The 24,479-nt window shown below is 43.7% G+C and overlaps 1 protein-coding gene across 4 annotated transcripts in view; it reads right to left on the minus strand.

Moving 5' to 3' along the window:
• Window positions 1-24,447, minus strand: part of llgl2 (LLGL scribble cell polarity complex component 2) — a 38,108-nt gene extending 13,661 nt beyond the window's left edge. For 3 of the 4 annotated variants that reach the window (XR_006003533.2, XM_041899634.2, XM_041899499.2), the window contains exons 1-8: window positions 24,187-24,447; window positions 6,705-6,823; window positions 6,160-6,257; window positions 5,486-5,567; window positions 3,668-3,783; window positions 1,025-1,183; window positions 340-502; window positions 122-254 (exon numbers count right to left, since the gene is read on the minus strand). Coding sequence is in view for 3 of the 4 variants with exons in the window: in XM_041899634.2 (XP_041755568.2) it covers window positions 122-254; window positions 340-502; window positions 1,025-1,183; window positions 3,668-3,783; window positions 5,486-5,567; window positions 6,160-6,257; window positions 6,705-6,779 (826 nt within the window). In the remaining variant the exon portion in view is untranslated. Of the gene's footprint in view, window positions 1-121; window positions 255-339; window positions 503-1,024; window positions 1,184-3,667; window positions 3,784-5,485; window positions 5,568-6,159; window positions 6,258-6,704; window positions 6,824-18,914; window positions 19,123-19,306; window positions 19,621-24,186 lie in introns of all 4 variants that reach the window. The other variant, XM_041899559.2, reaches the window with a different exon arrangement.
• Between the last annotated feature and the right edge of the window lie 32 nt (window positions 24,448-24,479).

The following is a 24,479-nucleotide window of genomic DNA, read 5'->3' on the forward strand; positions in this document are numbered from 1 at the left end:
CAATTGATGGAGAATCAACGTACCCATTCAGCATTCAATCAATAACGTCATCATCCCTGTCACTGTGTTCTGTGAGGTTCAACAGAGAGGAACAGGACTTTGACTTGTGATGCTTCCTCACCGTACGGTACTTCGGACTTCTCCTGTTCGCTCTGTGTCCCCTCCCCGGCCACTGTCCAGCGGCAGTAGCTGCCGTCGCTATGGGAACTGAGAACATGGTCACCGTCCTCCGTCCACCACACGCTCTCCAGTTGCTATAGACGCAGAGTCAAACAGGGAGTCAAGACCAGAGCCCTGGAGATCCAGACACCAACACAGAGACACAGACCCACATTGTACCTGTGTAGCGGGGATGTGTTTGACTGCTGATTGGTGCTCCATGTCCCAGATGACCATGATGCCTCGCCCGTAGCCAATCAGAACCTGGCGTGGGTTGACGGGATTCTCCTGTAAGGACTCGACATGCTCCAGGCTCCTACGACCTCCATACTCCTCTGGTACACTACAGAGGGAGGGAAAGATGGGGTTGGGTTTTAGCATCATTATGGATCAAGTACGTGTGTGTGTGTGTGTGTGTGTGTGTGTGTGTGTGTGTGTGTGTGTGTGTGTGTGTGTGTGTGTGTGTGTGTGTGAGAGAATGTGTGGGAGGCATTAACACTAATCAATAGCAGATTCCAGCTGTTTAGGGGACAAATATTTCCAACTCAGTGACTTTAAAGCAATTAAAGGCAGCACACTAGTGTGGGGTGTAACCTACCCTAGTGTGGGGTGTAACCTACCCTAGTGTGGGGTGTAACCTACCCTAGTGTGGGGTGTAACCTACCCTAGTGTGGGGTGTAACCTACCCTAGTGTGGGGTGTAACCTACCCTAGTGTGGGGTGTAACCTACCCTAGTGTGGGGTGTAAATTACCCTAGTGTGGGGTGTAAATTACCCTAGTGTGGGGTGTAAATTACCCTAGTGTGGGGTGTAAATTACCCTAGTGTGGGGTGTAAATTACCCTAGTGTGGGGGGTGTGCGTGTACCTGTTGGTGACGTTCTCCAGGCTGATGTTCTTCTCCTCTAGTTCTCTGAAGCCCGGTACCTCCACTACGAACACGTGGCCTCCCTCTGTTCCCAGAAACAGCAGCTTCCCAGAGGAGTGGGCTAGCACTGCCGTCACCCGAGTTACACTGGGGGGAGCACTGACGGAGGGAATGAGAAAGAGAGGGAAAGAGGGAGGGATGAGATGAAGTTAACAGGTTGAATCTGGCAAAGACAAAGTTTTAAAAAGCGAGCAGTTAAAAGAGCTGGATCCATTGCCTGGGCTACTGGGGGAGGTTGAGGCCTTAAAAACAGGAATGATTACAGTAATAAAATGGAAGAAATACAAGCTGAAAAGAAGATATTGAAAACTACCGTGGACTCCCTAAAAAGACACTACGGAGAGGATACGGTATGAAAATAAAACAATGAAAGCAGAATGATTTGATCTAAAGTGCAGAAGTATGAAGAATAATATTGTTACAATGGGAATAAAGGAGGAGGACAACTATCAGTCAACGGAGGAAAAAGTCAAGGGGGTTCATGAAACATAATCTCAAATTGACGGACGAACAGCTGGATACAATTGATTTTCAAAGAGCTCACCGTTTGAGGGGAGGGAAAGCCCCGTCTGATAGTAGCTATGCTAACTCACTACAAAATGAAGATTGCCTTGTTACAACAACAGGGTAGGGAACTGAAGAACACCCTGTTCTCTATTAATGAACAATTTCCCCATGAAATAGTGGAGACGACGTGCCCTGCACCCCACTTTCAAAAGGCTCCGAGCAGAGAAGCAGAATGTTCATCAAGTGGTCGATAAAATTGTACGCAAACAACAAAATGTTCAAGGACTCGAAGATGACAACATGGCTGCGAGTGATAGCAGGAGGTAGCTGAAGTAATCCCCGATACACATTGTACTACATTACAATTATGGATTAATTAAAAAAAAATTAAAAATATATATTTGTAAAATGTTATGCATGGACATTTTTTCTTCTCTCGTGCAGTACGGAACCGTTGACTTCTGGGAAATGCGAAATGGGTACTTATCCTTTTTATTTAGGCAATATGGAACCTTGGACTACATGACCTTAAACATCTGGTTTTGATTCAGGGAAGGTGAAGATGGGTAAGGCTGAATTTTTTGATTTTTGTTTGGTTAATTAATTTGAAGATTGCACAGGCAGTGAATTAGAAATACCACGTTTTTGCAAATTTATAGAATAAAAAAACCTGAAATATCACATTTACATAATTATTCAGACCCTTTACTCAGTACTTTGTTGAAGCACCTTTGGCAGCAATTAAAGCCTCGAGTCTTCTTGGGTATGACGCTAAAAGCTTGGCACATCCGTATTTGGGGAGTTTCTCCCATTCTTCTCTGCAGATCCTCTTAAGCTCTGTCAGGTTGGATGGAGAGCGTTGCTGCGCTGCTATTTTCAGGTCTCTCCAGAGATGTTAGATTGAGTTCAAGTCCGGGCTCTGACTGGGCCACTCAAGGACATTCAGAGACTTGTCCCGAAGCCACTCCTGCGTTTTCTTGGCTGCATACTTAGGGTCGTTGTCCTGTTGGAAGGTGTACGTTCGCCCCAGTCTGAGCGCTCTGGAGCAGGTTTTCATCAAGGATCTCTGTACTTTGCTCCGTTCATCTTTCCCTTGATCCTGACTAGTCTCCCAGTCCCTGCAGCTGAAAAACATCCCCAGATCATAATGCTGCCACCCCCATGCATCACCGTAGGGAGGGTTTTCAAGTTTCCTCCGGACGTGACGCTTGGCATTCAGTTCAAAGAGTTGAATCTTGGTTTCATCAGACAAGATAATCTTGTTTCTCATGGTCTGAGAGTCTTTAGGTGCCTTTTGGCAAACTCCAAGCGTGCTGTCATGTGCCTTTTACTGAAGAGAGGCTTCCGTCTGGCCACTCTACCATAAATGCCTGATTGGTGGAGTGCTGCAGAGATGGTTGTCCTTCTGGAAGGTTCTCCCATATCCACAGAGGAACTCTGGAGCTCTGTCAGAGTGACCATCGGGTTCTTGGTCACCTCCCTGACCAAGGCCCTTCTCCCCAGATTGCTCAGTTTGGCTGGAAGGCCAGCTCTAGGTGATTTCAGGTGAAGCTGATTGAGAGAATGCCAAGAGTGTGCAAAGCTGTCATCAAGGCAAAGGATGGCTATTTTGAATCTCATAAAATATATATTTTGATTAGTTTAACACTTTTTTGGTTACTACATGATTCCATATGTGTTATTTCATAGTTTTGATGTCTTCACTATTATTCTACAATGTAGAAAATAGTAAAAAATAAAAGAAAAACCCTTGAATGAGTAGGTGTGTACAAACTTTTGACTGGTACTGTATATATAGCAGAAAAGCTGTAAAAACCAAAAAGGTGTGTCCTATGAAGGGGGGGTTAATAATAAAAATACTATTTAAGGTGCATCCATGTTTGCCATTGAATGTGTGCATGTCACCATAGAAATAGATTTTCTATCTAGTTCTGTGCATGTCACTCAGTGAGTCTGTTACCATGGCGATCCAATGAGTTCGAATGTGTGAGAAATAGAAAGCAAGATTGAGAGGGGGTAGGAGAGAAATCAAGTCAGGAAGTGGTGGGGTGTAGTGTGTGTGTGTACGTGTCTCACCCCGGTGGTCCAGTGAGTGTGAAGCGTCCTATCTCCAGCAGCTCAGAGACTCCTTGGTGAGCTCTGAGGGTCCACATGTGGAGACTGTTGTCATCCAACAGAGTCACCAACTCAACCTATTCAACACAGACCAACCCGGGACGTTATTGGGACTTTAGGAGGACGTTATTGGGATATTGTTGGGACGTTACTGGGACGTTACTAGGACGTTACTAGGACGTTAGGGGAACGTTACTGGGACGTTAGGGGGACGTTACTGGGACGTTAGGGGGACGTTACTGGGACGTTACTGGGATGTTAGCCACAGCTTTAGTACTAACATTTTCAGCAATGTCAACAGGACCAGTAATAGGAGCACATAGCCATCACATCCACATACAGGGCTCTACATTAACATTTTTTCATAACTTAAAAAATTAGGAGCACAATATAACATTTAGGAGCACCAGAATATTTGGTTAATTGATTGAGATATAGCATATCGGGCCAATATGAATTCTAGCTACGTTTGAAGCACGTTGTGCTCTAAAGACATTTGTTTATTATAAAAAGCTAAAATGTTGATACAAAAACCTGTCAATGAAATTAGTCATATGTGGAATATTAGGTTTCTACATCAGTACCACCTACTGAGATGCATTACATTGAACATTCTACACTGTCTCTTTAAGAGCCTCAAGTTAGTGAGTGACGACATGCAAGAGATCAGTCATTAATTCCTACGATCATTGATCTTCTAAAGAAGCTATCCCTTTTCTTTCAGTGCCCCCAGATGTTTAGATATACTGGTAAAGTAACCAGGTTGTTAGCTAGCTAGCTATTGAGATAACATGAATGAACAAGGTGTAAACAAATGCCTGTGAGTGATTTTGAAATGACCCGCGACATGGTTTATGAACAGGGCCTAAGAACTAACTTTTTGCTCCACCAGCCACTGTAGCAGATCGATGAATAAAAGTCATTCTTACCAGCCAATACATTTGTTTTCCATAATAAACAAAAAAACTTCGGCTTTCTAACTTTTCTTTTTCCAGGTTTGTGATTTCTCCTAGTTATTCCCCCCCCTCAGGTTCACACTCTCAAAACCATATACATTTATAAAAAAAATTGAGTCCACAACAATGCTTAAACCATATCAGGAGAACACTTTTGAGGTCTGGGGAAGATCATTTTTCGGAGGGTATAGTTTCCCCCGTTAATTTTAAATTAAACGGGGAAACTATTGAGGGGCACCTCAAGAGACCGGTGTTTGGCTGGCGGTGTTTCTGTACTGCATGAGCAATAGCAGAGTTAGCTAAACAAAAGACACCCGATTGATAAAAACCATCATGATATTATATCATTCTGCCAGGTAAGTCTACTTTATGGGAAAGCCTTTAGAAATGACTGGCTGACTACACAAAATGGTAGACACAGGCATTCCCATGCCGTCACGTCTTCATAAAGTTGCAAGAAATACAAAAATCACTGATGAGTTCTTTGATATTCTTTGGATTGATCGAACCGTCGCTTTTTTCCTCTAGGGCACTCAGAAACAACTTCCCAGTGAAGCCTATCATTACAACTGTTATTATCTGCACTGGTGCGCCCAACATAAATTGTCAGGTTGAACAACAAAAAATATCTAGGAACATATGTGACCAAAATGGATGCCCTTTAGAGCCCTGTCCACATATTGGATTCAAGTTATTTATTTTCAGTAACAGGTGTGAATGGAGCATGAGATAAGGGGTTGCCACAGCACTCTTCAGGCCTGTAGGTAGGTGTGTGTGTGTGTGTGTGTGTATATGTGTGTGTGTGTGTGGAGCAGCCACTCACCTGCTGTGGTAAGAAGTGGACCTGTGTGACGGCAGCATTCTCATCATGTAGACCCATAAACTCTACACCTGGAGCCCCATAACTTACCATGGGTTAAAGAACACACACTTCCTGTACACACACCTGAAGCAAGCTACACACACACACACACACACACACAGGTTTTTCATTTTACTACACTGTATTGAAAGGGTCCATCTATAGAAAGAGATTGTCTGTTTTCTCTTTCTTTGTCTTATCTGGCTGCCCTGCCATTGGCTAATAATACATTCATTCATAGAATTTCTGTTTTGTGTTAGAACAGAACAATTTGCCCCATTGTGTGACTGGAGAGTTATAGTGACGGAGACAAGGGTTATCATAGGGAATGAATGGGGAGAGTGTACCGACTGGTTCCACACTGTCAATGAGCAGGATTGTGTCAGATTTAACAAAACTCACTAAAAACAGAGATACACAGACAGACACACACCCCAACTGTCTGGTACAGTCAGGGCTGAGTAATACCCTGGGAAAATAAGATAACTCCACATGTACTCACTAACCACAAATGCACACACTAACCACAGACAGCTAAAGTAGAGGGCAACTCTGAGACCAACTGGTTCAAATGTTTTGACACTCTTACACAACCAGCCAGACCCTTCCCTGTGTGTGTGTCTATTGAAGGATACAGTTTGATGGCTCCGGAGCGTGTGCCGATGGCCAGGAGCTGTAGACTGGGGCTGAAGACCAGCGCACTGGGCTGGTGGGGAAAACCATGCTCCACCGTCTGATGGGGGGGGTGAGAGAGAGAGAGAGAGACTCCCTTATCTACTGGGTGAAATACCACAGTGTGCCATCACAGTAGCAAGATGTGACCAGTGAAGAACATTTTATATACAACCCATATTTATGTTTATTTATGTTCCCTTTTGTACTTCAACTATGTGCACATTGTTACAACACTGTATATAGACACATAATGACATTTGAAATGTCTATTCCTTTGAAACTTGTGTGAGTAATATTTACCCGTTATTTAGGATTGTTTATTTCACTTATGTTTATTATCTATTTAACAATGTAAACATATGTTTCCCATGCCAATAAAGCCCTTTGAATTGAATTGAGAGGTTATAGAAACTGGCAGGCCAAATCAGCTGACAATTGTCTGGAATTGGGATCATAGCCTTATTGTAGAAATTAGAGATCAGATTGACTGTGTTCCGGCTCTTACCTTGTTGAACCCATAGAGCTCCTGTTTGATCCGATCTCTGTGGGACTCCTGGCCATGTCTCCTAAACCTCTTCATCCTCACTGGAGTCTGAAGAGCAGACAGGCCCAACCACTACACCTCTACAGAGGGAGAGGGGAGGGAGAGAGACAGGGGGACAGAGGGGAGAGTGGGAGGGAGAGAGAGACAGGGGAGAGAGAGAGAGAGACAGGGGAGAGAGGAGAGAGAGACAGGGGGACAGAGGGGAGAGTGGGAGGTAGAGAGACAGGGGAGAGGGGAGGGAGAGAGACAGGGGGAGAGGGAGAGAGAGACAGGGGAGAGGGGAGAGAGAGAGAGAGACAGGGAGAGGGGGAGAGAGAGAGAGAGACAGGGGAGAGAGGAGAGAGAGACAGGGGGACAGAGGGGAGAGTGGGAGGTAGAGAGACAGGGGAGAGGGGAGGGAGAGAGACAGGGGAGAGGGAGAGAGAGACAGGGGAGAGGGGAGAGAGAGAGACAGGGGAGAGGGGAGAGTGGGAGGTAGAGAGACAGGGGGACAGAGGGGAGAGTGGGAGGGAGAGAGAGACAGGGGAGAGAGAGAGAGAGACAGGGGAGAGAGAGAGAGACAGGGGAGAGGGGAGAGGGGAGGGAGAGAGACAGGGGGACAGAGGGGAGAGTGGGAGGGAGAGAGAGACAGGGGAGAGAGAGAGAGACAGGGGAGAGGGGAGAGAGAGAGAGACAGGGGAGAGGGGAGAGAGAGAGAGACAGGGGAGAGGGGAGAGAGAGAGAGAGACAGGGGAGAGGGGAGAGAGAGAGACAGGGGGACAGAGGGGAGAGTGGGAGGTAGAGACAGGGGAGAGAGGAGGGAGAGAGACAGTGGGACAGAGGGGAGAGTGGGAGACAGGGGAGAGGGGAGAGGGGAGGGAGAGAGTGGGAGGGGAAGGAGAGAGACATGGCAGGGGGACAGAGGGGAGAGTGGGAGAGCGAGAGATGGTGGGAGAGAGAAGAGAGATTAAAGAGTTATGAGGGGAAGTACAACAGCCTAGCAGACGACAGTGTCCACTCCCTATCTGAGGAACGTGGATGACAGATAAAGAGACCAAAACTTTCTGGGAAAAAAAAAAGAGGGAAAATAACTAAGGAAACAGCAACGAGGAAGTGAAGACTAACAGCTGGGGCAGGAAAGTATAAACCAGGGCTGCTGGGAAAACATGGCTCAGCTGGTGTGTGTGTGTGTGTGTTAGTGTGAGGGGGCAGGGCTGGTCACAAACAGGAGCTAGGGGTCAGGGAGAGACCATTGTTCTACTACACACAGACGCTGATAGAAACACCTGTCACACAGACAAGCTGTTTCCAAAAAGCAGAGAGAGAGAGGAGAGGGAGAGAGGAGAGAGCGAGAGGGAAGAAAGAATGAGTGTCTGTCTTTCTTTTCCTTTATCAATAACATTTGCGGAACGTTTAGGGCGTAACGAACCATGACGCGATCAAAACTCTCTCTCCTCTTGTAGACAGTTTAAACCCCTGGACCTCATTGTACTGCGAGGAGGAAGGAAGAGTAGCGGACATCTTAATCTCTACACATACCACTACATTTCCTAAGCCCCATCACGTGAAGGAGAGCCTATACCCACTTCAGTGGTCTAAGGCTCAGAGAGTCTAGTACTCTGAATGAACTCAACCCACAACCTCAAAGCTGGGTCTCCCTGGGTGACGACAAGAAACTCCCACAAAAGACCCACAGAAAACCCTACACAAACAGGCTAGTGTTTCATGTTTTCATGATGATCAAGTATTATTATTTTTTTTATGGGAAAACAACTAGACTATTTCATAAAAATGACAATATTGTAGGACACGATTAAGCTATTTTTGGTATTGGCCGACTCAGTTGTCCCATTTTGAGTCGAGACAGAGTGAGACATACTTTTGATATTATTAATACCCTGATATCAGCTGCAGAATGCCGTTAGTCATTAGGCGTGTGAGGGATTATGGGATAGAGGAGGACTGACTCAGACCCTCACTAAGTAAACTTCCTCATTTGGATTCTGCAGAGGGATGAAGTTGTGCATTTAAGGATTTGGGCAGGGTAGGCTTAGCTAAACTGAGTCTAGATCTGTGACAAAGAAATAGTCTAGGCTACATTCATTTACTTTAAAAGAATAGAGGCAACAATTTTACATGGGACGACGACTATGACGATTCACTTTGTGTAGAATTTGCTAGGACCACGTGCGTTCCAGTTCTACTAGCCATTCTGTTCCTCGGTGTGTTCTCCAGTAGAAAAGAAAGGAGCTCAGTGCTGCTCACAGAGGCCGGGTGGAAAAGCAGCACCTTGGTTTCGTCATATGACGACCACCTTCGTCAGTCACTCCCTATAGCAGTGCTTAGGCTAATGCAAACAAGGAGGCCTGCTATCACTAGCGAAATACTCACTGACTAAATGGTGAATAATTGAAGGATTTCAACCTGCGTGACAGCAAGGCCTACCCAGTAATTAAACAATAGGCTCCCATTTGAACAGAGCAGTCGGTGCCGTTTAAGATGAGGGAGGACAATTATTATTTTTATGAGCACGGCCTTATTTCTATTACAGCATATTAGATGACTGTCATTCATCTTCCATTCACCCAGCTCAATTTAACGTCAATAGATTTAGGCTACTACATGATACTCAAATTTCCCTATACCCATCATGAGGCTGCTACAACCTAGCCTATGAATTAAAGTTTACAATGTAGGTGCACAGGACAAGATCATTTTTTGTAATTAAGGTGACCGACAGTGACACATTCAATACCGCCTAGCACACTCTTGCCTGCATCTAGCTGATCAAGGGTGTAATCATTAGTCCAACTGTTGCAAATGAGAGTTTCAATTGGACAAATTCAGGTGAGTTTCTCGGTTTCGTTACGTTTATGAAACTATTTTCAACAGAAAATCAGCGGAATGAATACACCCCTGATCACACACAGTTCACTTTCATAGCAGCCACATACAAACAGCATGATCACTGTGCTCGTTGTAATCTACGCGCTCTCCTCTCTCACCTTTTCCCTTCACTTGTGGACTTCAGTGCACAACACAGCCACTGTCTGTGACCAGTCAAAAAAACATTTCCAAGCCAAACCTTCATATCATAACTGCTACCTACTTATATTTGATATATTTGACCTACTACATATCATCTAACGTCATAGTCAACATAGCTACTAGAACAAACACATTAGTAAACCCGCTACAATGATGCAGTACTGTGTACAGTCAGCAAGCACTTTAGCAGTTACACCGGCAGGGCCCGGTGGCAATAAATGTATAAAAACTAAAATGTATATTGACTTGGAAGAGTTCCATTGTTGGTTAGCCTTAGCCAGCTAGCTAACATAGCATACCTCTCTGAGCTGGGTGTTTGAGCAGGCTAGGCTAAACTAGCTAGCTAGCTAAGTAAGTCCTCAAAAAAATGTTTTACAGCTAGCTCTCTCGCTCTCTCCCTCTTAGTTCTCCTTCATTTTTGAAGAAATGTATTTGTTCAAAACTGTTCAAGTATTGTCTTTCTCTGAGTCAACTACTCACCACATTTTATGCACTGCAAGCTAGCTGTAGCTTATGCTTTCAGTCCTAGATTCATTCTGATCCTTTGATTGGGTGGATAAAAATGTCAGTTCATGCTGCAAGAGCTCTGATAGGTTGGAGGACGTCTTCTGAAAGTTGTCATAATTACTGTGTAAGTCTATAGAAGGGGGTGAGAACCATTAGCCTCCTAGGTTTTGTATTGATGTCAATGTACCCAGAGGAGGACCGAAGACAGCTGTCCTCCAGCTACACCATGGTGCTACCCTACAGAGTGCTGCTGAGGCTAAGAGAAGTGTTTAGAACTGTCAATTCAGACAGCAAAATTCTGCCCTTTTCTCTCGCAGCTCTCTTTTCTTCAAAGTACAGTAGGCCGGGAAAATGGGGCAAACTGAAAATGAGTGACTTATTCAAGGCTACAGTACAGTTACAGGTTGTGAGGAATCATGTGCACGCATGTCACACGACATATTCTAACGGACCTACATTTCCATTCATAACACCCTGTAGACAGTATTCTGGCAGTTAGGGGGAAGTCCCCATAGGGAAGGGATTTTATCTGTTTGTTACAAGGTCAGGGCCAGAAACTAAGAAGGAAACATCGACATTGTCAGTGAGTGGACAACAAAGCCATTCTATTAGACTCATAACGAAATCAGACATGTATTTTCCCAGGAATTCCAGTTGGACAGTGCATTGGAAATGTGTTTAGAAATAGGTACACAGACAGGCGTCACACACAGAGCAATTCTCCGCCAGGGACGCTAAGTGTTAAGCCACTGTTTGTTTGGTTTCATCAGGAATTACATCAACATTGTATAAGAGCGAGGCCGGGTAATATCGCCTCCAGGATATCTACAGCACCCCGGTGTCACAGGAAGGCCAAGAAGATCATCAAGGACCTCAGCCACCCGAGCCACGGCCTGTTCACCCCGCTACCATCTAGAAGAGGGAGACCATACAGGTGCATCAAAGCTGGGACAGAGAGACTTCGGCTTCTATCGCCATCAGACTATTAAAAAGTCACCACTAGCCGGCCTCCGCCCAGTACCCTGCCCTGACCCTTAGTCACTGTTCTAGCCGGCTACCACCCGGTCCTCTACCCTATACCTTAGTGAGACTGCTTTGCCCTATGTACATAGAGTCATTGAACACTAGTCACTTGTTTACATACCGTTTCACCCACTTTACATGTACAGTTGAAGTCGGAAGTTTACATACACTTAGGTTGGGGTCATTAAAACTCATTTTTCAACTACTCCATACATTTCTTGTTAACAAACTATAGTTTTGGCAAGTCGGTTAGGACATCTACTTTGTGCATGACACAAGTCATTTTTCCAACAATTGTTTACAGACAGATTATTTTACTTATAAATCACTGTATCACAATTCCAGTGGATCAGAAGTTTACATACACTAAGTTGACTGTGCCTTTAAACAGCTTGGAAAATTCCAGAAAATGTCATGGCTTTAGAAGCTTCTGATAGGCTAATTGACATCATTTGAGTCAATTGGAGGTGTACCTGTGGATGTATTTCAAAGCCTACCTTCAAACTCTGTGCCTCTTTGCTTGACATCATGGAGAGAAAAAAAAAAAAAAATCAGCCAAGACCTCAGAACATTTTTTGTAGACCTCCACAAGTCTGGTTCATCCTTGGGAGCAATTTCCAAACGCCTGAAGGTACCACGTTCATCTGTACAAACAATAGTACGCAAGTATAAACACCATGGGACCACGCAGCCATCATACCGCTCAGGAAGGAGATGCGTTCCGTCTCCTAGAGATGAACATGGGGACAAAGATCGTACTTTTTGGAGAAATGTCCTCTGGTCTGATGAAACAAAAATAGAACTGTTTGGCCATAATGACCATCGTTATGTTTGGAGGAAAAAGGGGGATGCTTGCAAGCCGAAGAACACCATCCCAACCGTGAAGCACGGGGGAGGCAGCATCATGCTGTGGGGGTGCTTTGCTGCAGGAGGGCCTGGTGCACTTCACAAAATAGATGGCATCATGAGGAAGGAAAATTATGTGGCTATATTGAAGCAACATCTCAAGACATCAGTCAGGAAGTTAAAGCTTGTTCGCAAATGGGTCTTCCAAATGGACAATGACCCCAAGCATACTTCCAAAGTTGTGGCAAAATGGCTTAAGGACAACAAAGTCAAGGATTTGGAGTGGCCATCACAAAGCCCTGACCTCAATCCTATAGAACATTTGTGGGCAGAACTGAAAAAGCGTGTGCGAGCAAGGAGGCCTACAAACCTGAGTCAGTTACACCAGCTCTGTCAGGAGGAATGGGCCAAAATTCACCCAACTTATTGTGGGAAGCTTGTGGAAGGCTACCCGAAACGTTTGACCCAAGTTAAACAATTAAAAGGCAATGCTACCAAATACTAATTGAGTGTATGTAAACTTCTGACCACTGGAAATGTGATGAAAGAAATAAAAGCTGAAATAAATAATTCTCTCTACTATTGTTCTGACATTTCACGTTCTTAAAATAAAGTGGTGATCCTAACTGACTTAAGACAGGGAATTTTTACTAGGATTAAATGTCAGGAATTGTGAAAAACTGAGTTTAAATGTATTTGGCTAAGGTGTATGTAAACTTCGACTTCAACTGTATATATTGTATTCTAGTCATGGCTCATCCTATATAAACGTATTTTTGTATTTTTCTGGATTATGCGTGTACTGTTTTTTAAATTGTATTTTTATTTCTAGGTATTACTGCACTATTGGAGCTTGAAACAAGTATTTCATTGCACCTGCAATAACATTCGCAAATGTATACTCGACCAATAAACATTGATAATAAATTCACACCAATGCCAATAAAGCTTCATTGTCTTGTAAATCCTTGACCAACTGAATGAGAGCAGCATTGTTTTAAAAGAGTGACTGTCTCTAACAAGCAACTTCTTGTTTTGAAAACAGCCTATGTGGCATCGATATGAGTCAGAAAAGTTTATTCTAGAGAAAAAAAATGTACTACAAAGTGTAAATAGGATCATTTTGGTCATATTCTCGTCCAAAAATCGAGATTTGTCAGCTTATTAGGGAAAAAATGGTATGTCACGGAATGAAGGGTACCGCAACAGTTTCTTGGGTTGGGTTTATTTAAATCCTGCCCACAGCTGGCAGCACCCAAATAACCATCAATTCAGAGTGCAGCTGCACGCGACCCTATCGTAATACCCATGGTCAATTTGGTTTGACATTCGATATCCCTATGGGACTCGTTAGGGACAATCAGAAAATTACACAACGTACATGGGACAATTCCAACAATATATATTTTTTTAAAGTCAATAGCTCCAAATTTCTATGACTTAAAAACAACTATAAAATTGTAGAAATTCATATACAAAATATTGAAAGCATTTAATGAGACAACTAAAATCGAATCAAAATTGTATTGGTCAAATGCTCCGTCTACAACAGGTGTAGACTTTATTTTATTTAACTTTAGGCAAGTCAGTTAGGAACAAATTCTTATTTACAATGACGGCCTACCATCACCGTGAAATGCTTACTTACGAGCCCATTCCCAACAATTCAGAGTTAAAAAGTAATAAAGATATTTGCTATATAAAAAAGGAAATAGTAACAATAACAAGGCTGTATACAGGGAGTACCCGTTTCCGTTTTACCAGTATTTATTTTTTATTTTTTTTGGCCAAAAGCCAGCTAAATAAGATTTGCGCCAATTGTCCAGAAGAAGAAAACATCCCATTGCGAAATAATGCTTTTTGGCCTATTAATTGATGGAAATACCAGTCGACGTAAATACATTTGACTGGCCATGCTTATCGGTCTATAGCTCAATTTGCATAATTTAGTGGAATTAAATTGGCACGTGTACAGTATATTCATTATCTATCTAATTTATCACACGCGTACAGCACACAGATAGAGCCTTGGAGCAGAAAATCTGTCAGACAGCGCGAGAGCAGCATCTCAAACAGTAAATGCAAACATAGTCAAAGGAAGGCAGGCTTCATCAGCACGTCACACACCACTCTGCAATGAGCTGGAGGCACTATGCATTTTGAAAACATATACTTAAGAAGGAAAGAAATTCCACAAATTAACTTTTAAGAAGGCACACCTGTTAATTGAAATGCATTCCAGGTAACTACCTCATGAAGCTGGTTGAGAGAATGCCAGGGGGGGGGGGGGGTATACAGAAGATAGCCCTATTTGGTAAAAGACCAAGTCCATTTTATGGCAAGAACAGCTCAAATAAGCAAAGACAAAATTACAGTCCATCATTACTTTAAGACATGAAGGTCAATCAATCCGGAAAATTTCAAGATCTTTGAACATTTCGTCTAGAGCAGTCGCAAAAACCATCAAGCGCTATGATGAAACTGGCTCTCATGAGGACCGCCACAGGAAAGGAAGACCCAGAGTATCCTCTGCTGCAGAGGGAATATGTCCTTTGGTCTGATGAGTCCAAATGTGAGATGTTTGGTTCCAACCGCAGTGTCTTTGAGAGACGCAGAGTAGGTGAACAGATGATCTATGCATGTGTGGTTCCCACCGTGAAGCATGGAGGAGGTAGTGTGATGGTGCTTTGCTGGTGACACCGTCTGTGATTTATTTAGAATTCAAGGCACGCTTAACCAGCATTGCTACCACAGCATTCTGTAGCAATATGCCATCCCATCTGGTTTGCGCTTAGTGGGACTATGATTTGTTTTTCAACTGGACAATGACCCAACACACCTCCAGGCTGTGTAAGGGCTATTTGACCATGAAGGAGAGTGATGGAGTCCTGCATCAGATGACCTGGCCTCCACAATCACCCGACCTCAACCCAATTGAGATGGTTTGGGATGAGTTGGATCGCAGAGTGAAGGAAAAGCAGCCAACAAGTGCTCAGCATATGTGGGAAGTCCTTCAAGACTGTTGGAAAAACATTCCAGGTGAAGCTGGTTGAGAGAATGCCAAGAGCGTGCAAAGCTGTCATCAAGGCAAAGGGTGGCTACTTTGAAGAATCTAAAATATATTTTGATTAGTTTAACACTTTTTTTGGTTACTACATAATTCCATATGTGTTATTTCATAGTTTTAATGCCATCACTATTCTACAATGTAGAAAATAGTAAAAAGAAAGAAAAACTTTGAATGAGTAGATGTGTTCAAACTTTTGACTGGTACTGTATATATTTACAACAAATATATGAGGGATTGGAACTGATGCAGACAATTACATTGATGGAAGCCACAATCTGCAATATTAAAGCTGATCTCCCCCAGTAGCCAAAGGCCCAATCCTAGTCATATTTGCAACCCATTCCAGTTGTTGCATATTAGATCTCCCCTCCTAAATTTCGAACGGATATTTTCATCTCTGTCTCATGAAACCGCTGGCATGTGCGGTGCCCGTTGGACAATGTTGCTTTTCCGCTAATTTCATTATTGAAAGAAGATTTGCGCGTAGCCTACTACCTTGTGCACATGGCTCCACTTATAACGTGAATACTTTTAATAAACATTAAAGCTAAACGTTCTGATCTGTTGCATCAGACTCATTGCTGTGTTATGTAGCCTAGGCCTACTGGTTGGATGAATTTTGAATCTATCGTCCCACAACTGTCCCAGGGTGTTTGGAATAGGCCATTTCTTTCTCGGCACGCTGACCAATAGAATAGGTCAACTTTTCTACTATGGGGGATAGTAGATCGACATAGGCTAGTGATTTTTCTGTTTGTTACTCGTCTTGTTGGCTGAGGAAATATATAAAATGTGGACAGCTATTCTAACATCTTCAAGGTGCTCTCAATAGTGCAGCTGGAGAACTGTTTGAGGATCTGAGGGCCCGTGCCAAATCTTTTCAGCCTCCTGAGGGGGAAGAGGTGTTGTTGTGCCCTCTTCACAACTGTGTTGGTGTGTTTGGACCATGATAGGTCCTTAGTGCTGCTATTCCAGTTTCAACTGTTCTGCCTGCGGTTACGAAACCTCTACCTGTCCCAGACCTGCTGTTTTCAACTCTTAATGATCGGCTATGAAAAGCCAACTGAGAGACCTGAGCCCTAGGACCATACGTCGGAACTACCGGCCGTGGTGACTCCTTGCTGTCCCCAGTCCGCCTGGCCTTGCTGCCATTCCAGTTTCAACTGTTCTGCCTGCGGTTATGGAACCCCTACCTGTCCCAGACCTGCTGTTTTCAACTCTTAATGATCGGCTATGAAAAGCCAACTGAGATTTATTCCTGATTATTATTTGACCATGCTTGTCACTTATGAACATTTTTGAACATCTTGGCATGGTTCTGTTATAACCTCCACCCGGCACAGCCAGAAGAGGACTGGCCACCCCTCATAGCCTGGTTCCTCTCTAGGTTTCTTCCTAGGTTTTGGCCTTTCTAGGGAGTTTTTCCTAGCCACCGTGCTTCTACACCTGCATTACTAGCTGTTTGGGGTTTTAGGCTGGGTTTCTGTACAGCACTTCGAGATATTAGCTGATGTACGAAGGGCTATATAAAATAAAATTGATTGATTGATTGACACCGAGGAACTTGAAGCTCTCGACCCGCTCCACTACAACCCTGTTTGATGTGCAACATGAAAATATTGTCCCATTTACATTGTGTAATTTATTGACAGTCTCTAACTAGCCCCAGAGAGAGGCTATCGAATATCATACCAACTTTGCCAGTCCCACACCAGCCAGCGGAAGCTAATTGGCTAAATAAGTTTGCTTCAAGACCTATTTAGGCTGTTTCAAGTTATCTAGAAGGGTGGGTGACTGTGTACCGTTTTGGCAGAGTGAATGTACAAACACTTGCCACGTGTGTGAGACACCCACATTAAACCACCCTCCCAAGACAACTCTCAGTTGGCTTCAGTCATGGCCGCGGTATTTCTTAATGACTAAGCCCACACACGAGGCCAAATCGGGAAGTTCAGCTCTCCTTTAAGAAAGAGTGGGGGCTATATGCAGGTGATATGGCTGCATCTTATGACTCCTTGGGTTGGGCGGTATCCAGATTTTCATATCAGAGCAGCATGTGTACAAACTGTGTCTGTGGAAGAGTCTGGAGTCACTAGGGCAACGGGCCTGCCTTATCTGCTTAGATGAAGATGGGGGAGGAGCAGACGGGCCGAGAACAGAGGAGAAAAAATTAACGCAATAAAATCAACATTGGAGTGGCAGCTGCACAGACAACTCATCCAAAGGGCTTTGACTTTTCAAACACGTCAGAAAGCCAACACAATATGATGCCCCGTCACCTTATTAATTCAGCCGCTTACTTAGATAACTAGCAAGTTAAACTTAGGGAACGCAGAATTCTGCGTTTTTCACGCAGGTAACAAAGAATGCGTAAGAAATATCTTGCTGCGTTTTGCAAACGCAGATCTAAAATGCTTTTTATTGTAATTTCTGCTTGGCATCAGCCTAATTTTGTGCTTCAATTGCCCTTCGAATCGGATGACAATTCACGAACGGGCATTCTCTCAGCAGACAGCGCTCTGACTGATGTGTAGCTACTTTTCACTTGGTGTAGCCAGCCTACTTTTCTACGGCAAAACGCAAGATGAACTTGAAGCAAAACATTAGGAAATATAGCTGACTACATTCTTTCTATGGTAAACATTAGAAATATGATGGCAATGAATCATTTTTGCAAAAAATACCTTGCTTTTTCATTTGCCTGTGTGGCTGCCAGACAAATATTGCTGCACTTCGGATGAAAATGCTATTTCCTGCCAAATGTGTTGCACTAATGCATTTTATGTGAAGGAAAACTATAGTTGCGCGTCCATGATCACTATTGACGAAAACGTTACTTTCAATACAAAATGCGACCATCACATTCACAGCTGGACTCACCTGCTCCCGCTTTCTCCCGTTGTGCTATTTACAAACAAACACCTAGACTGGCTCAACTGTTCTGAGGAACTACGGTAAGCTTCATATATGTAAAATAATGTGACAGGTGAAATGAATAACGCGATCTGCTTTATCTCCTATCATATTGCACAAGTTGAGTGCAGGTATTTACTTAAAAAGTAGCTACAAATATTAAAATGTATTGAAAAACGTCAAATAAATAGATCAAACGGTACTGAAACACCATCCCGTGGCTATTTCCAAATACCCGGGTATACCGCCCAAGCCTAATGACTTCGACAAAATTTAATATTAAATTCTGAAATACTTGGTTACGGGGAAATCACACCCATTCCCGGTTCCAACCCTCAAACATGACATCATATTCCCAGCATTCTATCAACTTCAACCATCAGACAGGTGAGAGGGACGTCAGAAGGGGGGGTATACAGTAACGTGTCTAGACAGGGCACTAACACGGCCAGTAAACTAGCCTAAATACTACTACTACGTCTTGAAACAACATAGCTGGCATTGTGCTTCAGAACGAGTGGCAAGGAAATGCCTGGCATCTTAAATATTATACTTATGTAATCGCCAGCGATGTCAGAGCTTTAAAAAAATAAAAATACTACTACTAAGTAGTCACACCCATGGAACAGACTCATGAGTCAAAACAAGTAGGTCATCAAACGAGAAGAGGGAAATCATGTTCGGTGTTATAAGTGTGGCTATAAAACTAACATGAGCCTAATTCTCTCACACAGAAAACCTGTCCGACGAGCGCATGAGACAACAATACAGTCGATGTCAATTACCTGTGTTGGTGAGACTACACCTCTCCCGTCCTGCTCCCAATCCCTTCCCTCGCTCACAGCATAAAGGGAGGTGCTCTCCCTCGGTGTCAGTTATCCTCTCCTGCTCCCTCTCTCTACGGAAGACGGGGGGCTTTTTGAGTTTCACTGACCCGTATAAAATGCAGTCACGCTTCTTGGTGAATTTGCAAATAGACTCTTAACCTTTGGCCTAAGAAGCAAGAAGAGCACAGGGCTGGAAGTTTAGTTGGCCTGCATGTGTATGCAGCACTCAAACGACATTAAAACATCTGAAATAAAAAAAAGGGAAGGCAGTCGCCTGTGTAGGCTGTGCCAAGCTAGTCTGATCCATAATCACTCATCGCAATGCTATTCTTAGTGATGACTCCACTCACTTCACAGTCGGCATCAACTGATGTGGCCTTCCTGTTCCAATACTGTAGAAAACATATAGCCTTCCTTGAGGTGGCCTAGGCCTCATCACTGATCTGACCAGGTTGAATAGGTGAAACCAACAAGGGGATGAGAACCTTCATTTCAAGGATAATTGGATAAAGGAAGAACACATTCATTGGGGCTCTGTACCACAGCAGTAAGAGGCGGAGAGGTTGTTCTTCTCACTGTGTCAGTCTAAGGACAGAAACAAGATCTTGTCAGGGTCTGGGTGTGGTCGGCAGGATGTCAGTCAGCGCCGCTCAATCCCTCCTTCCTGTAATCACACAGACAGTTTACAATTGGCCACGCTGCTGTTTGGTGACAATGCTACTGATTGTATTATTGTTCATAACCTACTGTGATGAGTGGAGCGCACACTGACATTATGATCCCCTACAGGAATGTGATTGTGGTATCATGCATCAAGCTAAGTATTTAAACAGACAGGGCAAAAACAATGCATGGAAGCGTCGGCCTACAGAGTCTTGAGTAGACAGAGGAACACAGTCCTCGCAACGACCTGCAAAGAATACGTGACCTCTTGTATAGTTCCTCATCTTTTACAGTTGGCCTACTTTCTGATGCATTACTTAGCTACCTAGAACGTGACCTACAGGCCTTTAGTAAAACAAGGGAGGTGTATTTCACAGCTACTCTACTTCCTCTCCTGTCTCATTGGCTAATCACAGACAACTTCTCCTGCGAGGTAAAACGGTTCCACATTTGCTGACTCCTGTTTACCTCTGCCAAACTAGGAGGACAGTATACAGTATGTGGGGTTAACGAGCCACCGATAGGACATTTTTAGTAAGGAACTGCATCTAGCCTACTCGACACAGGCTTGAAAGGTTTCCAAGCTAAACGTGGCCCTCGGAGGGCCTGTTTTTGCTCTTGTACGGTTGGGTAAACTCAGGTTGGATAAACCTTTAGGTTGAAAGTGAAAGTGAATAGACAAGAGGTGAGATTAGCCTGTAGGTTGTTTGGAGAATGAATGTGGTCACTGGTTAGTCAGTTGAACACTGTTTTGTAAACATGCTGTATCTGTCCCGTCATCATTTCATGCTTTGTCATTCAGCACTTGGCTAAGTAGTAAGCACCCTTATGGGCTATAGGCCTACTCTAATGAAAACAAACTTAGCAATAGAGATTCCATCTCTACGCTTTCTTGGCTTTCCTTATCAATACTGATCTACATTTTGTCAAAGGCGGTCGTTTTGATTGGAGAGTAAGCCTAGTTTCAGGTCGAAGTTTATCATGTCCCAACAGCTGTGGTATGCTGAGAACAAAGGGTTGTTGTTTGGCTAGCAAAGCTGCAGGTGAGAATGAAAGAGTGGGCAGTGGATTATCTGTCCTTTAGTAGTGGCCTGTCTGTCAAGGTCTTTTTCCCCCTTGGATAGAACCTAATAGAAGCCAAATTCTTTAGGCAAGGGGGCAATAGAGCAAGGTGAGGCACACCATGTCTCTGGTAAGAAAACACTGGCATGTCCAAAAGGTACAGCAAGCCCCATACTCTTAACTCATCAAGTAAATAGTTGACACTTGTAAAAGCCATATAAAAACAGTAGAAATGAGTGCAAATTGGTCCTCTGTAGCTCAGCTGGTAGAGCACGGCACTTGTAACGCCAAGGTAGTGGGTTCGATCCCCGGGACCACCCATACACAAAAATGTATGAACGCATGACTGTAAGTCGCTTTGGATAAAAGCGTCTGCTAAATGGCATATTATTATTAAATTGATTACTGCATATTTGCATAGGTTTAATAGAACTGCAAAACAGATTACAAGGAGTTGATAGACTGAATACAATCTTAGGTATTCTCACTGTTACAAGAGCCAAGAATGAAGTGAGAAGTGAAGGTCATGATCGACACAAAACAGCCCTATGCTATGGACATTGGTAATGAGGGCAATATTGTTGTCATTTTGGTAATGAATTCGTCCGAAACCAGTCAAACCGGTGTAACAGATTCTATTTAACCACAACCCCATGCCCCCCCTCCCCAAACAGATAATTACTCATTGATGAAACCCTACTCTCTCCCGTTGACTCAAAACTACCTCAACCTGCGAGCTGAAGAGACACACCTTGCTCTCGTCCCTGACAACTCCTACTTTCCTTTTCTGTAAACAAGATCAGCTTTAGAAACAACCCTTTATTTTCTCTTTCATGAGATACGATCAGTTCATTTCTTGTTTTGTAACTTTTTTTGGTGCTTTTTTAAACTATTAATATCATACATTGTAAGTTGTTACACATATACATAGTGAGGGAAAAAAGTATTTGATCCCCTGCTGATTTTGTACGTTTGCCCACTGACAAAGAAATTATCAGTCTATAATTTTAGTGGTAGGTTTATTTGAACAGTGAGTGACAGAATAACAACAAAATCCAGAAAAACATGTCAAAAATGTTATAAATTGATTTGCATTTTAATGAGGGATATAAGTATTTGACCCCCTCTCAATCAGAAAGATTTCTGGCTCCCAGGTGTCTTTTATACAGGTAACGAGCTGAGATTAGGAGCACACTTTTAAAGGGAGTGCTCCTAATCTCAGCTTGTTACCTGTATAAAAGACACCTGTCCACAGAAGCAATCAATCAGATTCCAAACTCTCCACCATGGCCAAGACCAAAGAGCTCTCCAAGGATGTCAGGGACAAGATTGTAGACCTACACAAGGCTGGAATGGGCTACAAGACCATCGCCAAACAGCTTGGTGAGAAGGTGACAACAGTTGGTGCGATTATTCGCAAATGGAAGAAATACAAAAGAACTGTCAATCTCCCTCGGCCTGGGGCTCCATGCAAGATCTCACCTCGTGGAGTTTTAATGATCATGAGAACGGTCAGGAATCAGCCCAGAACTACACGGGAGGATCTTGTCAATGATCTCAAGGCAGCTGGGACCATAGTCACCAAGAAAACAATTGGTAACACACTACGCCGTGAAGGACTGAAATCCTGCAGCGCCCGCAAGGTCCCCCTGCTCAAGAAAGCACATATACATGCCCGTCTGAAGTTTGCCAATGAACATCTGAATGATTCAGAGGAGAACTGGGTGAAAGTGTTGTGGTCAGATGAGACAAATGGAGCTCTTTGGCATCAACTCAACTCGCCGTGTTTGGAGGAGGAGGAATGCTGCCTATGACCCCAAGAACAGCATCCCCACCATCAAACATCATGGTGGAAACATGATGCTTTGGGGGTGTTTTTCTGCTAAGGGGACAGGACAACTTCACCGCATCAAAGGGACGATGGACGGGGCCATGTACCGTCAAATCTTGGGTGAGAACCTCCTTCCCTCAGCCAGGGCATTGAAAATGGGTAGTGGATGGGTATTCCAGCATGACAATGACCCAAAACACACAGCCAAGGCAACAAAGGAGTGGCTCAAGAAGAAGCACATTAAGGTCCTGGAGTGGCCTAGCCAGTCTCCAGACCTTAATCAGCCTCGAAACCTTAGACTTGGAGAAGATCTGCAAAGAGGAGTGGGACAAAATCCCTCCTGAGATGTGTGCAAACCTGGTGGCCAACTACAAGAAACGTCTGACCTCTGTGATTGCCAACAAGGGTTTTGCAGAGGGGTCAAATAATTATTTCCCTCATTAAAATGCAAATCAATTCATTACATGTTTGACATGCATTTTTCTGGATTTTGTTGTTGTTATTCTGTCTCACTGTTCAAATAAACCTACCATTAAAATTATAGACTGATCATTTCTTTGTCAGTGGGCAAACGTACAAAATCAGCAGGGGATCAAATACTTTTTTACCTCACTGTACATATACATGACCAAAAGTATGTGAAAGTCTCATTCCAAAATCATGGGCATTAATATGGAGTTGGTCCCCCCTCTGCTACTATAACAGCCTCCACTCTTCTGGGAAGGTTTTCCACTAGGTGTTGGAACATTGCTGCGGGGACTTGCTGTCATTCAGTCACAAGAGCATTAGTGAGGTTGGGCACTGATGTTGGGCGATTAGGCCTGGCTCGCAGTCGGCGTTCCAATTCATCCCAAAGGTATTCGATGGGGCTGAGGTCAATTCTACTGCCAATGTTTGTCTATGGAGATTGCATGGCTGCATACTCAATTTTATACACCTGTCAGCAAGGGGTGTGGCTGAAATATCCGAATCCACTAATTTGAAGGCAATGACTTCCCATCGCCAAAGTTGTACCTTTCCAACTGCAAGCTGACTAAACGTGGTGAATTGTTTGTGATTTTTATGGCCTTGGTGAGTTTGATTAGTTATTTCTCTAGCCAATTAAACAACGACTTTGCCCATCGTAAACCGTGGAGGAGAGTTAACTTTAGTCGGCTACTAGCTTGCTATTTCATCAACTTGTGCAGCAAGCAAGTTAGCCAATTTGCTAGCTAACTCACAGCTGCTTGTTTCGGTCCCTTGTATCTTAAAGTAAAGATTATGACTTCACATGCGTCCAAGGTTTACAGACCCTTTCCTTCCTGGACGTTGAATGGAATGAATGGCTTGGCAGCGGTTAACCAACAACAATGTCAAGCTAACTTAGCTAACGTTAGTTAGCCAGATGGCTAACCATTCATCACTAGATGTTCACTGGCAAATCAAGAGGAGAACGTTACCTAGTAGCTAGCTAGTTTAACCAGCTAGTTAGCATGTACCCGTGTTATACCCGAGTCCCCTAGCTACAATACCTACCTACGTTGACTTAAACTCCAACAGTAACTGCAGTAATTGGCAATGTATCTTGGCCATCATAATTTGATAACATAACTAGCTACCTAGTTAGTTATTTGGCTAGCTAACAACACCTGTAGACGCGACACTCCTCTTTCGCTCGGGCCCTTCGAAACTCACCTTACTCCGAACGTGTCCACTCTGCTTTCACCCGCTAATTCACAACGCTTGGTCGGCGTCCAGTTTTGCCACGTCTCAAATTCCCAAACCAATATAAAATCGAATCAGAATCCAAAGCACGTCGTCTGCTTGTCTTGAAATATGTTAATGCAGACCCTGTGTTCGTTTGGTAGCTATTCCACTTTTCCTTCGTTTGTCCCGTCAAAGCAGACTCGTTGTTTCCTGATGATGCCCCTGACCCGCAGAGCGCAACTTAACTGGCTAGCCTCCTCTAAGTGACTCCTCCCTTCACA

This window comes from Coregonus clupeaformis, chromosome 1, assembly GCF_020615455.1.
Source record: "Coregonus clupeaformis isolate EN_2021a chromosome 1, ASM2061545v1, whole genome shotgun sequence".
In the NCBI taxonomy this organism is placed as follows: Eukaryota; Metazoa; Chordata; class Actinopteri; order Salmoniformes; family Salmonidae; genus Coregonus; species Coregonus clupeaformis.